General features: G+C 45.4%; 1 protein-coding gene across 1 annotated transcript; it reads left to right on the top strand.

Moving 5' to 3' along the window:
• The first annotated feature begins 788 nt into the window (after positions 1-788).
• On the top strand, positions 789-14255 carry kcnk6 (potassium channel, subfamily K, member 6). The gene is made up of 3 exons (XM_006627580.3): positions 789-1465; positions 7177-7572; positions 9628-14255. Exons 1-3 carry the CDS (start codon positions 1150-1152, stop codon positions 9855-9857), a joined length of 942 nt encoding a protein of 313 aa, XP_006627643.2. The 5' UTR covers positions 789-1149; the 3' UTR covers positions 9858-14255.
• The last annotated feature ends 130 nt before the right edge of the window (positions 14256-14385 follow it).

Below are 14385 nucleotides of genomic sequence, written 5' to 3'. Positions count from 1 at the left end.
GAAAATGTACAGAATCAAGCTGGACTGGACCTGGCCTGCTCGTTTCTACGTTTCCTTGTAATGTTCTCTCCTGTTTGTACTGCACTGCCATTAACAGTACCTACGAGTCATGTTGTGCAGCCAGTGTTAAACCCGCTGGGCTTTTTCAGACCACTTCACCACATTACTTAAGACATCGCAGGAGAGCTATTTTGTAGTTTACCGACAGACTGTCCTTGTCTATTTGAGCGCTTCCACTTCTGTGTGGTATTGTGGGTCACCCTCTGCAGCTCGTCTTGCACACATAAAGAACATTCCCGCTGCCGGCGTGAAAGCCTTCGTTTTCAACACGAGGAAAATCACATTGACTCTTTTCCCTCTGAATCCACACCCCCCTGGAATTTCTCTTACTCGTCGTGCGGAATGAGTTTGGAATCAGGACAGAAAACGCTCATTCCTCAACTTTTTTTTTTTTGAGTGAGATGCATGCTTTTTGAACCATAAACGTTGTTGTTGTTGTTGTTGTTGTTGTTGTTGTTGTTGTTGTTGTTGTTGTTGTTGTTGTTAAAAAATACTATTGTTTTGCCCACTTGGGTGTTGTAAATTCAATACACTAGATTAAACATTTTTAGTTACCTCTTGCGGTCTACGTTATGTTGAGCAAGCTTTCAAACTCCCCATCTCCCCTCCCTGATGTCACAACAGCTAAATAAACGTTATTTCTGCCGTTTTTGACAAGTTGACCACTTTTTTATCACTCTTGCGTTTACAGAAAAGTGGGATTAGATAGCACACAGTAACTTAATGACTGCGTCGACTTCAGCTCGCGTTGTTTCTGACAGAACACAATTTAAAAGTGATGGGGGATGCGAATTGTCTCAGTAGGTTGCTACCTCTTTTAAAAGGGAACCCCCGCAAGTCGAATAATTCAGCTGTTTGTTAGCGCTGCTCACACGAATCCGCTTCCTGACAAGTCTTTAAGAGTGGGTGGGGGAAAGTTTCGTTTAAGGTGGAGTTGCTGAACTGCCCGGTAAACTGCTCAAAAAAGAGCAAACAGGAGAGAGAGAGAGAGGGAGAGAGACGGAGGAGACGGAGGAGACGTAGCGCAGAAGAGGAATCCGTTGTTCGGAAGAAGAACGGAAAAAAACAGATTTTTGAGAAGCAAAAGCAATGTCTTCAGGTTACAGATCATGGGTCCTACTCCTGGTCTTTGTCCTGTTTTATTTCACTTTTCTGTTGCTGGGCGCTCTCGTCTTCTCGGCCATCGAGCGACCCGAAGAAGCGAGGTTGAAAAGCGAGCTCCGTTTGCTCAAGGCTCAGTTTCTGAACCAGAGCTGCGTCAACGCCACCTCTCTCGAAAACTTCTTAGACAAAGTTTTGACCGCTAACAAATACGGCGTCTCCATCCTTCAAAACTCTTCCGCCACCACAAACTGGGACTTCGCTTCGTCCTTGTTTTTCGCCAGCACACTTGTGACAACAGTGGGTAAGTGACAAAAACTGACGTTTTGTTTTTCTACGCGCTTCCTTTTAGTTTGTTTTTCGTGGCAGGATGTGTGTCTCGCATATTCCGGTGTGTTAAACAACACAGTGATGAATACACTGGCATAATGAATTTCATGAATGCAGAAGCACAAAGAGGAAGATCAGATAACGCACTTCTTAAAAAGTTGCGACTTTGTTCATTGAACTCCCAACGGGTCAGTTTTCATGACCTGCAATGTATTTGAACTCCTTGTAATAAGTGTCCAAAATCCGGATTTAGAGGTCACGGACCGACCCAGTTATGATGTTGTCCCTCAGGAAAACTACATAGTCGATGTTTTGTGCATTTGTGCAGGCCGTAGGATTCAATTGTTATTCTGATGGGCTAGCGTCATCATTTACGCCACTACCTCCAATCTAGCAACCCCCGAAGTTGTGAGTATTCAAAGCACTTAAAGCAAGTCAAATAAGAGCCATTTGCCATACGCTTGTAGAGCAATACTCGCTTCATTTCATGTTGAATGGGACACTAGTAATAAGTCAGTGGCTTCAGATGGACATATTTACATTGCTTAGAAAACGGTGTAGAAGCTCGCAAGGAATCGATCTGCATTAATGACAGGCTTTCCTGTAATAAAGGTATTCGCGAAGCCCCTCTGTATCTTTGACTAAGAGGTTGTGTGTTGGTTTTCGAAATTCACCCTGATTATCGGTATCTTTTTTTTCCCCATGATTTTCGCATTCCTGAACTGTAGTAATTGTAGAATCCAGGGGGAATTTCTGGAAACTTGGCGCTTTGCTTTAATTACGTCTGGAATAAATTAGAGCAGCCGTCTGCATCCTCGTTACCCGGAGAGCCACAATCCTGCAGGCTTTTGTAGGCGTTCAGTGATCACGGATCAGAAAAGCATTTAGTTAAGGAGGCGTTAAACGAATTGATCTAGTTAAGTTTATAACTGCTCATCTGGCTCTCTAGGACTAGAGTTGCGGATAAGATTGAGGCCCCCTGAAATGAACCTTCATTTCTCCTCGCTCCTCTGAGCATTTTGTTAGGCTCTCCCGAATTCTTCCCAAATAACAGCTCTCCGTATAGCAGGGCGGCCCCACTCTGGTCCTCGCAGGCTTTAAGACTGTCCTTTAATTCTCCAGCTTCTCCGGCAGAGGAAAGGCGTACTGACCCAGTGAAGCAAGTAATGAGTTCGGTTAATGGTCATTCAGGGCTCGGGCGGAAGGAAACCCAGAAGTTTGGCCCTCCAGGACTGGAGGTGTGGACGTCTGGCAAATGGGGGAGAAAAATGGAATTCATGACTGTGCTGGATCTGTGGGACTGACTGGTCTGAAGCATGACTGAACCTCTGAACCATTCCAGGGATGGTTTGTGCGAGAAACGCAATGCTTATTTTTGAGTATTAAATGCTAAATCGTGCAGCATAATCACAGTATCCACTGCAGTGCTGTAGAGCAAGAGTGTGAATGTCCTGTGGGACCGTATACAGGCACTTACTCATTGGAGCATCAGCCACCCCTTTTCCTTTATTTTTTGTTTGTTTAGTATAAGCACCATATTTCAGTGTATGCCTAATAATCACAGACGGTAACACTAAATACGCTTGTCTGTATTTTCCATCAAGTATTTAGTAGATAATTGTGGACATCTGGCTTATAACGTGAGTTGTGTGCGAAGCCCTTGTAGAAGTTGGTCTGTGAATAGCCACAGTGCCCAGGAACACAACACACAGCAGTAATCGGGATTCTCCAGCAGGCAGCCCAGGACACACCCAGCATTTAGAAGAGGTTGTAGTCTCCTGCCCTCCCCTCTGTTTGCTGGGAGGAGTGAGGTCTGGAGTGTATTCAGCACAGAGTACGTGGCCCCTGATCACTGTGCTTCTGCACGTAAAGAAACAAAACATGGTGGAGATGGGGAAGAAGACAGGGACTTCTGCATGACGGAAGAGCCCTTCACTGGACCGGCTGGCCCCAGCTCTCCCGTGCTGCTGGACCGGGCCCTGCTGTGGGCAGGACATGCCTGTTAGTGATCTTCACGCTTGCCTGCGACTGCGGCACTGTTTCGGGTGGAGTTTTTTTTTAGACTAGTTTTGATGTCCCTGCTGTTTTTTCTCTCAGCATTGTTGTGTGCAAGAAAAACTCGAATTACCATAAAGTCACGTACACCCAGAATTGCTAAATTTCCCTACTAGATTTAGTTGATGCAGAATAAGCATTCACCGTGATGAACTGGGGGCACCTGTTATTTTTCTACAGCTGTGCGGCTGTGGAAGTCTTGCAGGTGTTGTTAACTTCATGTGATGGCAGCGTTCCTGTCTTGTAAACATACCTTGTCAGATTGCGGAAACAAAAACGCTCTGTAAAGCGCTTTGAGAAGCCGCCTATATAAAATAGTTTATTATTATTAACCCTGGGCCTGGTGCTCAACACTGGGATGGGAGCCCTCCAGTAAGTTTGCTTGGCTGCTGTGAGCAGTGTTGGGTGGACCAGTAGGTGGCGCTCTTCCTGCTGGACTAGAATTTCCAAACCACATCCTCCACATTCCGACGGGTAATGCCGTGTGGTAGCTGGTGCTCCTCTGCAGACGAGATGTTAAAATCACTGCTTGGCTGTTAAAGACCCTTTGGCTCTGCTCATACTCGTGGGAATCATTTCCGCTTGTTGCTGTAGCGATCTGGACTCCCTAAAATTCCCCTGTAATTCAACTGTCAAGGCAGTTTCTCACCTCTTCACCTGTTTCGCTGTGCAGTGGGGTGCTGTAGAAGAGGTGGAGTCTCCTCCTCCTCTGTGCAAAGTGCTCTGGGATTCTTTGGGATTTGTTTTTCCCCCCACTAAGCAGCGTCTGTCTTCAGTTGTAAAACACTTGCTGTCCCAGAAGGCCGAGCGCCCTGCGTAGGTGAAAATGCTGACTGGTAACTGCTCAGGGAAACCGTAGAGTGGGTTTTGGTGTCTTGGTCTGAAATCTGCATGCCAAGACCCCCAGTCCTTCAGCAAACTGAAATGGACCAAAAAGAAGAGCCAGCTGCTGTTCTGGCACTGCGTGGATACCAGCTGGCTCGGCAGAAATAAAACTCCATTTCCTAACAGTGAGAAGAACACTTGTTGTTGTGCAGAAGCATCCTATTCCAACCCTTGGACGAAAAGTGCCCTTGTGGTTTCTGCTGCCTTGGAGAGAGCTGCTGGCGTTTGACAGGTCAGATGCTGACTTGATCAGGGCGTTTCATCCAATTTATTGCATCTTATTAAAGTCTTGTATTTCGGAAGTGGCGTTCATGCCTGTGTAGCGTACACTTCTTTTTTCTTTCAATGTCTCAATGTAAGCTCACATATTTATCTAAACAAGTGAGTAAAATGGATTTTTCTTGGTGGCTATGTTGCTATGCAGTAAATGTTTAAACCCTCTTGTTAATGTATTCCAGATGTAAACGAAACAGTCACACTGCTGTACTAAGGAGATCTGATCACACGCTTTACGTAATGTTTTGCCTGTTTGTAGCTAGGGTTTTGTTCCCAGAAGTGGATGTTTTTCAGCCTTGTTGGAGTTGTTTGTTTGAGGTTATCTGTGTCTTGCTCAGGCCTTGAGCAATATAAGAAACCAGGACGTGAGACAAACACTTGTGTCTCCTCTGTTTTGGGCATTGTCCAGATTTAAAGGCGGCGCATTTTAATGATACATTTTTGATAAATTGGGTTTCTTCTTGTTGGCTCGAGAAGCTCCAGAGCTGTTCGTGTTTGGAACACGTCACTGTAATCATCAATAAAGTGACCACTGGCCAAAATATTAGAAACTCTAAGAGAAGTGAATGGAATCTTGAGATTATCATGGTCTTCCCTAACCAACCGGATAAAATCTCCTTTGGAAACACAAGTGCTCTACATCATCATATAAAAGCAAGTTTAATTTTATTTATCTTGCATGTAAATTCCTGCTGTATATGTGACTGCAGCCTGGTTAGAAGGTGGTCATGCTGGAAGAATGGGACAAGACTGTGGACATTTGTGGGAGCATGCAGTCATCTGTGTGCTTTTCCAGCTGTCCCTCTTTGCCGTTCCTAATATTTTGGCCAGTGTTAGTGCAAGCTGCCCGCTCCTGGGAGGTCACCCAAAGGGTTACTCTAGCTGCAGATGTATTTTAAGACTACACAGTAATTTCTCTCAGTAGCATAAAACCCTAAGGAGGGGACTTGCCATCAGCTGAAGTTCTGCACAGAACAAGCTTTGTTCTCCAGCTCCCTGTGTGGCAGACTGGGAGCAGGAGGGGGGGTGTGTGTGGTGGGGGGGCTTGTACAGTCACACAAGATCTTTTGGATTATATAATGGATGTTATTTTACAGCAGGGAGAATGGTCTTTGTAACTGGACTGTAAGAGGGTAGTTCTCTAAACTGTGCTCAGGGTTTCCTCTTTCCCAAATCGCATGACGTTCCTGTAGTGCGTGGCCCTAATGTAGTAAAATTGACAACCACGACATCCAGAAGGTTGTAGCTGTGGTAGAATACAAAGCACACGATGGAGCACACACAAACACATCCATGAGGAGCCTGAAGCATATGGTCACTAGGAAGGCTGACCTACAGTATAGGAAAATGAGGGACTAATGTAGCTACTTTTGAAAAAGTTGTTTGATTTGGTCTTGGTTCAGTCCCTGATTCGGGAATGTCGGACATGAGGTTTATAATAATAATATAATAAACTTTATTTTATATAGCACCTTTTAAAGGTAGCTTCTCAAAGCACAGCAATAAATAAGAAGAATACAACAATAAATAAGAAGAATACAAAAGATAAAACACAATTACAGTACACAGAGGAGACCGTGGATGGTGGTACTAAGTATAGTAGGAGCAGAGGGGTAAAGAAGGGAACCAGTTCAGTAAAGGCTCTTCTGAAGGAGAAGGTTCTGAGTCTAGACTTGAAGGAGTTTAGAGAAGGTGACTCTCTGATGTCCTTGGGGAGAGAGTTCCAGAGCTTGGGGGCATAACAGGAGAAGGCCCTGTCACTCATAGAATGTAGACGGGCTTGGGGAACTGTTAGGAGACCAGAATTAGAAGGCAAAGGTTGCAAGGTGGGGAGTAGGGCGATTAATAGCTCAGACAGCATGAGGATTTTAAAGTCCACACGCAATTTGACATGAAGCCAGTGCAAGGACTCCAGGATAGGAGTAATGTGAACACTTGCAGTAGACCTGGTCAGGCTTCTGGCTGTTGAATTTTGGACATCCTGCAGTTTGTTCAATGTAGATTTGGATACCCCAGCAAGTAGAGCATTACAGTAGTCAATTCGGGAGAACACAAATGTGTTCATCAGCTTTTCAGCCACAGTTAGTGATAACATAGGGCATAGTCTAGCGATATTTCTGAGGTGTTTTGATAATATGCTGCGCATGTGGGTCGAATGTTAAGCCAGAATCTAATATCACCCCAATATTTGACTCAAGCTCAAGTGCAGAACCATCTACAGATCGGGTTACAGCATTGGCGTTACAGAGTTGATGGGGGGTGCCAATAAGCATGACTTTAGTCTTGTCACAGTTAAGATGAAGGATATTTTGAGTCATCCACGTTTGTCAGAGATGCAATTAGACAGAATAGAGACCGCCGCGTCAGTGTCAGGTTTGGTATGGTGTATGGTTTATGTCGTCCTGTCTGCGGTGTCCTGAAGCCTGGCCGCTGACCCGCGGGTGGTGTGCCCTCTCTTGTTGCATGCAGGCTATGGGCACACCACGCCCCTCTCGGACGGCGGCAAGGCCTTCTCCATTGTGTTCGCCCTCCTCGGCGTGCCCTTCACCATGCTGGTGCTGACCGCCAGCGTGCAGCGGCTCATGCACCTCCTGACCTACCGCCCCGTGGGGGCGTGCCAGCGCAGGGCCGGGCTGGAGCAGAAGACGGCCGCCCTGCTCCACTTCGCCGTCATGCTGCTGCTGGTCGTGGTCTGCTTCTTCGCTGTCCCGGCGGCCATCTTCACCACCATTGAGGGGAACTGGACCTACCTGGACTCCTTTTACTTCTGCTTCATCTCCCTCTGCACCATCGGCCTGGGAGACTACGTGCCCGGGGAACAGCCCGGGCAGAGGCTGCAATCCCTCTACAAGATCCTGGTCATGGGTGAGTCGGCCGCCGTGTGATTCTGGTTAAATGATGCCACTGCAGTCTTTCTCTAGGGAGCTGGGCTGCAGACTGTTATGAAGCCTGATTTGTGTCACCGAATCCCAATTTTGAATTGACTTGTCATTGAGTCCCGTTGAATCTGGATGATTCGACTCCAGTGTTATCTACACTGGTCCCTCTAAAAACAAAAACCCTGGGATCTCCTCACTGGGGTCAGTCTGGGAGGTCAGAAGAATCTTGAAGTCCATGAATCATGACCGTAGCTATCGCACAGGACTTGCTGTGGAATTGCTCCAAACTCGTTCACTGTAGCCGGGGGTGAGCTGGCTCCACAGTGACCCGTCCTGTCTGTCTGCCAGCATTGCTTCACATGTCTCAGTGGCTGCCAGCTCAGAAGGAGGTTATTTGCCTTCTTGTGGGATTATCCAGCACGAACACGCTGTGCTCTTGAACGCTGCAGGTCAGCTGCATTATAATCTTAAGTCTCTGCTTTTTTTTTTAAGCAGAAGAGCCACGAGTTGGATTTTGTTTTCTACTGGGAGCGCTGTGTGAACAAGGGCATTTTTGCAACTGCGATAGGATTGAGCAGAGATGTGAGGGTTTTGGCTCAAGCATCTGCAACTAAAACCTTTGCATAAAATTAAAAAGGGCATATTTCCATTGTACTGTTTCTGCACCTGTGTGACAGGCGTGACTAACTCCCGAGCCACTGAAACATTTACATGAAAGGTCTAGTATGACGCAGTGCCAAAAATTCAACATGGAAATTCTACCTGAAAAAAAAAATGGGGCCGATATCATATATTACTCGGACAGCCAACAAAATGGTTTTCTAAACCGGAATATACAAAATTGATATTTTGGATTTTGATCAAAATTCCAAATGGAAGCCGTTTTTGAATCTCAAGATTTGTATTCACTGGACAGGAATTTCACTTGGAGCTTGTTGCATTTTAGGACTGGGGATATGCTCAAGCAGACAACAGAGCTTTTAGTTTTCTAAAAACATCTTTAGGGACTTTTTTCACATCCCACTTCAGTCGCAGCTCAGTGCAGAACTGTTGCTCGATAATTTCTGGGTCCGTAATGCTGACACGTAATGCTATACGTTTCCTTAGAATTCTCTCATGGTAAAGCCCCTGTGAATGTCTAATATAGGGTGTTAAATTATAGACTATTTTAGGTATTACTATTTCACTTCCTCATTCTGTTTCTGGTCTTAGTCCTTGTTGCAGCTGAAGTGGCCAAGTAAAGCTTTTGATCTTGCATTACGTGTTACTTGTTTTCCGATATTAATCTGTAGAACGATTACAATGGGGCAGTTTCTCCTGTTATTGTAAGTTGCTTAAGCAGATTTGCTGCCCTGAAGTTTAAACAACAGTTCATTTGTATTTTTGACCAGCAAAAATCGAGCTTAAAACCCTCTAACCGCAGGCATGGTGCTTCTGTACTGAGCATCTAAAGACACAGGCACTCTGCATGAATATCTATGTGAATATTGATGACATTGTGGTGAATGAATCTTCCTGGGATAAGGGAATGTACACTGAAGCAGTAAGTGGCTTTAGCAATAGATAGTGCCCTTGACTGGTGAAGCATTTTCAAATCGGTGCCCCACTATAGTGACCGAGGGCACTGTGTTGTAGGAGAGGCTGTACTTCAGATGAGATGCCAAACCCATGTCCTGTCTCCTTGTTGATGAATGATCCCATGGCAGTGTTCACGAGTAGCTCTAGTTAAATGCCTCTCTGGGCTTGTACATTCTGGCCTCTCTAAAGTTACCCTTTACTTCACCAGCTGAGTTAATTTCTCCCCTCATTTCATTTCCGCTTGTTGCTATAGCGATCTCTGCTGTGCAGCGGGGCTGCGAGTGTGTAATGATGCACGTTGCCCAGGTGGTGCTGTGCTGCAGTGGTGAATGAAGTGCAGGAGATTTGTTTATCCCTGTTGGGAAACGGCTCACTCTGCAGCAAACGCAGTGTGAGGGCAGATAGCTCGCCAGCGTATTCAGCTGTGGGGTGAACATCATTCCCGTTGCCTGTGTGTCCACAGTTTACCTCTTCCTGGGCCTGATGGGGATGTTCCTGGTCCTGCGCTCCTTCCACAAACTGGCTGACCTCCATGGACTCACTGCTTTCTTCCACCTGCCTCACTGCGAGGAAGAGGAGGAGGACGAGGAGTCCATCATTACCTCCAGCCAGGAGAGCCACAGCAGCGTTGACAAGTCGCGCAGTCCGCTGGACCCTGGCTCCCAGGTCTCTTACAGCTCCATCAACAGATAGCTCCCTCCTGCCCCTCCCTCGGCTCTCCGCTCGCTGGACACCCAGACCCCAGGATTGTACTCTTCAGACATTTTTCTGCTCCGGTGTGAAAAGACACAAGCATAAACTGAACCCACCAGATGTGATGGTTTTCATTTTAAAGCCCTGTGGCTGTTGAAATGTTTTTAAAATCGTTGTGCTTGTTTCTTTTTGCTTTCCCCTCCATTAACATGTCGCTGACTCCAAAAACTCAGCAGTGCCTCCGAAAAGTGTGTGATTGCCCTGGATCTGTTTGTGTATTTGTAGTCTCATGGTACAGTTGAACGGTGGCAGTATACTGAGCTTTCTCAGCTCACGGGAGGAACGCAATGTTTGCACCTTATTAGGATTTGTTGCTTTTGCCTGCACCCTATGTCTCCGTTTCATAGTCATTTAGTTTCATCAGTGTGAATTGTTGTGTCGCCCGAGACCACCGAAAGATCAAAGCTTCCGCTTAGTGCCCATCATTCATGAATGTTTTTACATCTGAAACAGACCAGGACCCCTGAACGTGGCTCTGTATAGGAACAAAAGTGTGATCCATCAGTTTGATTTTACTTCAAACTTACTTAATTGTTTTGAGGAGGTTCATTTGTCCGGAGAAATCTTACTGGACTGGAGCTTGTACTCAGCAGCATTGTAGTCCAGTGTAAGTAAGGAAGATGGTCTGGAGGTGTAAATCCTAATACACTTTGACCTACAGTGATGGTTTGCACAATTAATGCACAAATGTCAAGGCTGTGGCACAACAGTGCATGATGGGTAGCTAAGCCCAGTGTGTGGAACTGGAAGGGCCAGAAACCCTGCTCCTTAGGCCTCATTGCATCTGAGCTCTTTACTTAAATGAACTCAACTTTGCTTAGTTTTTGTAATAGTTTTCAGCTTCTGCCAAAATTGTCACTCCTGATTTACTTATTGGTGTTCGTTTTAGGTCATTTAGTGATTCTGAAGATTTAAACCGTAAGCGGCATGTAATTAGATTAGAGTTTAGGGATAATTAACTGACAGTGAGTTACGGCACTAAAGAGGATGGTGGAATTCTTTGTTTTGTATGTGGAAATCCACAGAAAACGGTGCAGCTGCAACTGTGACCTTCCACTGTGTTATTCACGTGAATATTGGTGTTCTGAAAATATGTGAACGATCACGTATCGTTTTGTCGGAAAGCTGTTACTGGGAGTGTCTGCTGTGTGGGTTTTCACACGGTGAAACAAAAAACAGTCCACTTGCACTTCAGTGGCGACTCAGAACCGGGTTCTGGCCTCCTTCCGGACCTGTTTCCTCTAAGGCATCTCTGCTGTCCTCTCTCTAATGAGTTAGTCCACTGTGGTTTGCTGTGGTCAGTGACATTTTGACCTCCATGTCAAAGAGTCTGCATTCTCGGTGCCAGGGGTCAGTCAGGAGAAGCAGACCAGATGGGAAGAATGGAGACTATTTGCTACAGGGGTGTTAATATTAACATTTCGTGCAGTTTAAGGACCTGCTGACTCTTGAGTGCTGTTTAACCATCTATCAGCACCACCACACTGATCCCAATCCGACACGATGACCCTCTGACCTGCAGTGCTCAAAATGTCCAGGGCTCTGGGACTCTGAATCCCGTGCAGTCATTAACAGCATGGGCCCAATGAAAACCAGAAGTCTCTTGGCGCACAGCTCCTGTGCGGAGAGTCGTTTCCAGAAGCTCATGCTTGGTCTGTAGGTCCATTGTCCATTGCAGACTAGATCTTCACTTGTACTCTTTGTAAATGGAGACTTGCCGATTTGGGGTTGATCTGCAGGGTCAGGAATGGATTCAAACCCAACTGTAGTTGAAACATGACTGTAAAGCTCTTTCTAAACCTGTGTGACGTATAAACTCACCTGTGTGTGGAAGAGCAGAGCTCAGAGCAGTGAGACGAGCTGTGTGTTGTACACGGTCCTCGGTGCTGTTCTTTTTCTGTTGTTTTTTCAAAATTAGAGTGTTTTTCTGGTAATGTTGCAATTATTATTTTATTCATTTTTGATAACGTATTGATGAAGCTACCTGTAGGAAAAAACAGAACTGTATTCCTCGCGGTCCTACCTCACAACGAGCTCGATCCTCCCTGGCTCTCTGCCGTGTGTTTGACATGGAGTTGATGCTGCTCAGGATCCCATTGGCTTTTATTAGCTGCAGCGATCTGCACGCAGTGGAATAATCGCTGCCTTGGGTCAGCGTGTCCATACAGATTTACCTCGTGATCTCCTGCTCTGGTCCTGAAAGGTGTGTTTTTAATTCCATCTGACCTCAAATAGCTGTCATTCTCTTTTGTCATAGTTGCACCGGTTTCCAAGCTGTTTAGATGCTGGTGCTGTAGAGAGACCAGTACTGGGGACCCCTGCCCAACAGGAGGAAATGACTAATAAGGCGAATGGGAAACCAGTGATGGGCTCTTTGGGGTGGAAGCCGTAGAGGCAGTTGCCTGAGCCCTGTAGTCCAGGTGTTGCTGGTTTGAGTCTAGTCCGCGATGCAGATGTGTCGCCGGGACAGGCGAAGATCGGGGGCGTGCCCTGCATCATCAGCAGGAGCTGCCTCTCTCCTGATCCCAGCCGGCTCTGAGCAGAGCTGTGAAACCGTACCAGCGAGTCCAAGCGTAGGGGGCTTCAGAAACAGTGTGATTAAACTTGTCATCTCCAAGAAGCAGGAGGACTTGTATAAAACCTCTGTTACAAGTACTTTACTGTAGTTTTACCATGTCATCGGGTATTTTAACCCCCTTTTTTGCTGAGGGAGTTAAAATTTGCTCTCTTGCCTGTTGCTGTCCATCCCAGTTAGTGTGCAATAGGTCATTTTGCTTGACAGGTTGGAGGAACTGAATGTGGGTTTTTATCAGAGTGCCCCATTGAGCAGTCACGAATCCTGAAATCACAGGAATGTTTTGGGGCTTGTGTGCTGTGACGACAGGTAGCTTAATGTACTCCAGACTGGAATACAGTACTTGGAAGCTGGTAGTAGAAAAATGATAGTGTACTAACAAATTCAGTGGATCCCAAACTTTGAATCCTTCCTTTTTATTGTGCCTCAATTTCATCATAGTTAACTTGAGTGGAGGCACACTTTAAATTGTCTGGTTGTTATATTTCACTTTTGTCCCTGTAAACCTCAAAATAGAAGAGAATTTGCACATTTTTTACCCTCTTGTTTACATGAAATCAATGACAGACCAGAGCTGTATTTTTTCACCACTTCAGAGGTTTTACAATTTTTTTTCCTCACTTGTGAATGCTTGTCCAGCACCTTGATCAAGTATGCTGATAGAAATGAGGGCATAGAGTTGTTCCTGTGGATTGAAGTGGATGTGTAGAGAAAGGGCGCGTTCACAGAAGTCTGTGCATCTGAAAGTTGTGTGCGACACGGCGATGGCCTGTATACAACAACCAATGGGAGAAAGGGAAAATTTCACAATGTTTCCACAGCGGTTAAACTGCTTAGAAAGAGTCCGTGGTAACACAACCATGTAACATGTATCAAACAAATAAAAGGTTAAATGCACACGTTCTGGAAACAGCACTGAGACGCTGCCCTTTCCTGACTTTGGTTTAGAATAGCATAAGAGGCAGAACCAGGAGGAGCCTGAAGCAGTCGCTTGTATTGCAGTTTTTTGCTTTTCTCGGCATGTGATCCTCAAACTTCTGATTTGGTGTTCTGGGTACTTCGTGTTCACTGGGGGAGGGGGGCCGAGGGGGGGTATTCCAGTCGGAGCACTGCCAAAGCATTGCTGCTTTAGACCAGCTGAACCTCAGTTCGAATTGTGTCCAGGCGGCAGTGCCCTTAAATGGCTTTCATATCGGTTTCAGTGCAATAATGAAGCAGACCAGGTTAGGGCATCGCTTTGCACAAGTTTTATACGTTTAGCAACGCTTTTTATTAGCGTGGGCATGTCGACATTTTCTCTTTCTCGAGAGTTGAGATGAGGCAACAGTGGAACTTTGTTGGCTCAGTTCAGGTTGGTACCAGTTGAAGTCTGTGATTTTTTTTGGAAGAGAATTGTATCATTGTTGCTGTAAAACCTAGGTTACTGTTCTTTAATGTACAGTGACCAACTGTAACTGTGGGCAATAAATAAGGTGACCTGAAGCAAGTTTTAAGTTTTGATACCCAAAGGAAACATTTTTAAAGCTCTTCTGGAGTTCAGTTTTCCCTTCTGGAGCAACAGTACTGCCCTTTTAAACTCTATGCATCAATTGTTTGGAATACCTGTAAACTCATCTGATATTGTTTTGAATTGGTTGTAAACTTCTTTTTAGTACTATTAGTTACAGTATTTTGTTTTTATGCATTATTGTTTTGTGGTTTTGTCTGTATCCTCATTAAGGGATACCGCAGTGTTTAAACAATAAACATTTTAATTCCTTCTGCTCTTGCGTCTGTGGTGGTTGTTCAAGCGTTATTATATTCAACCATTAAATTGTTGGCTGTTGATCTACTGTGGAACAGTCATCTCACAAAACATCTTGTTGGAATTAGTATTTTTATATAAATCAGAGC

The sequence above is a fragment of the Lepisosteus oculatus genome, chromosome 3 (genome assembly GCF_040954835.1).
Source record: "Lepisosteus oculatus isolate fLepOcu1 chromosome 3, fLepOcu1.hap2, whole genome shotgun sequence".
NCBI lineage: Eukaryota > Metazoa > Chordata > Actinopteri > Semionotiformes > Lepisosteidae > Lepisosteus > Lepisosteus oculatus.
The sequence above is the reverse complement of the archived record's forward strand: the minus strand, read 5'-3'. Positions and strand labels throughout refer to the sequence as shown.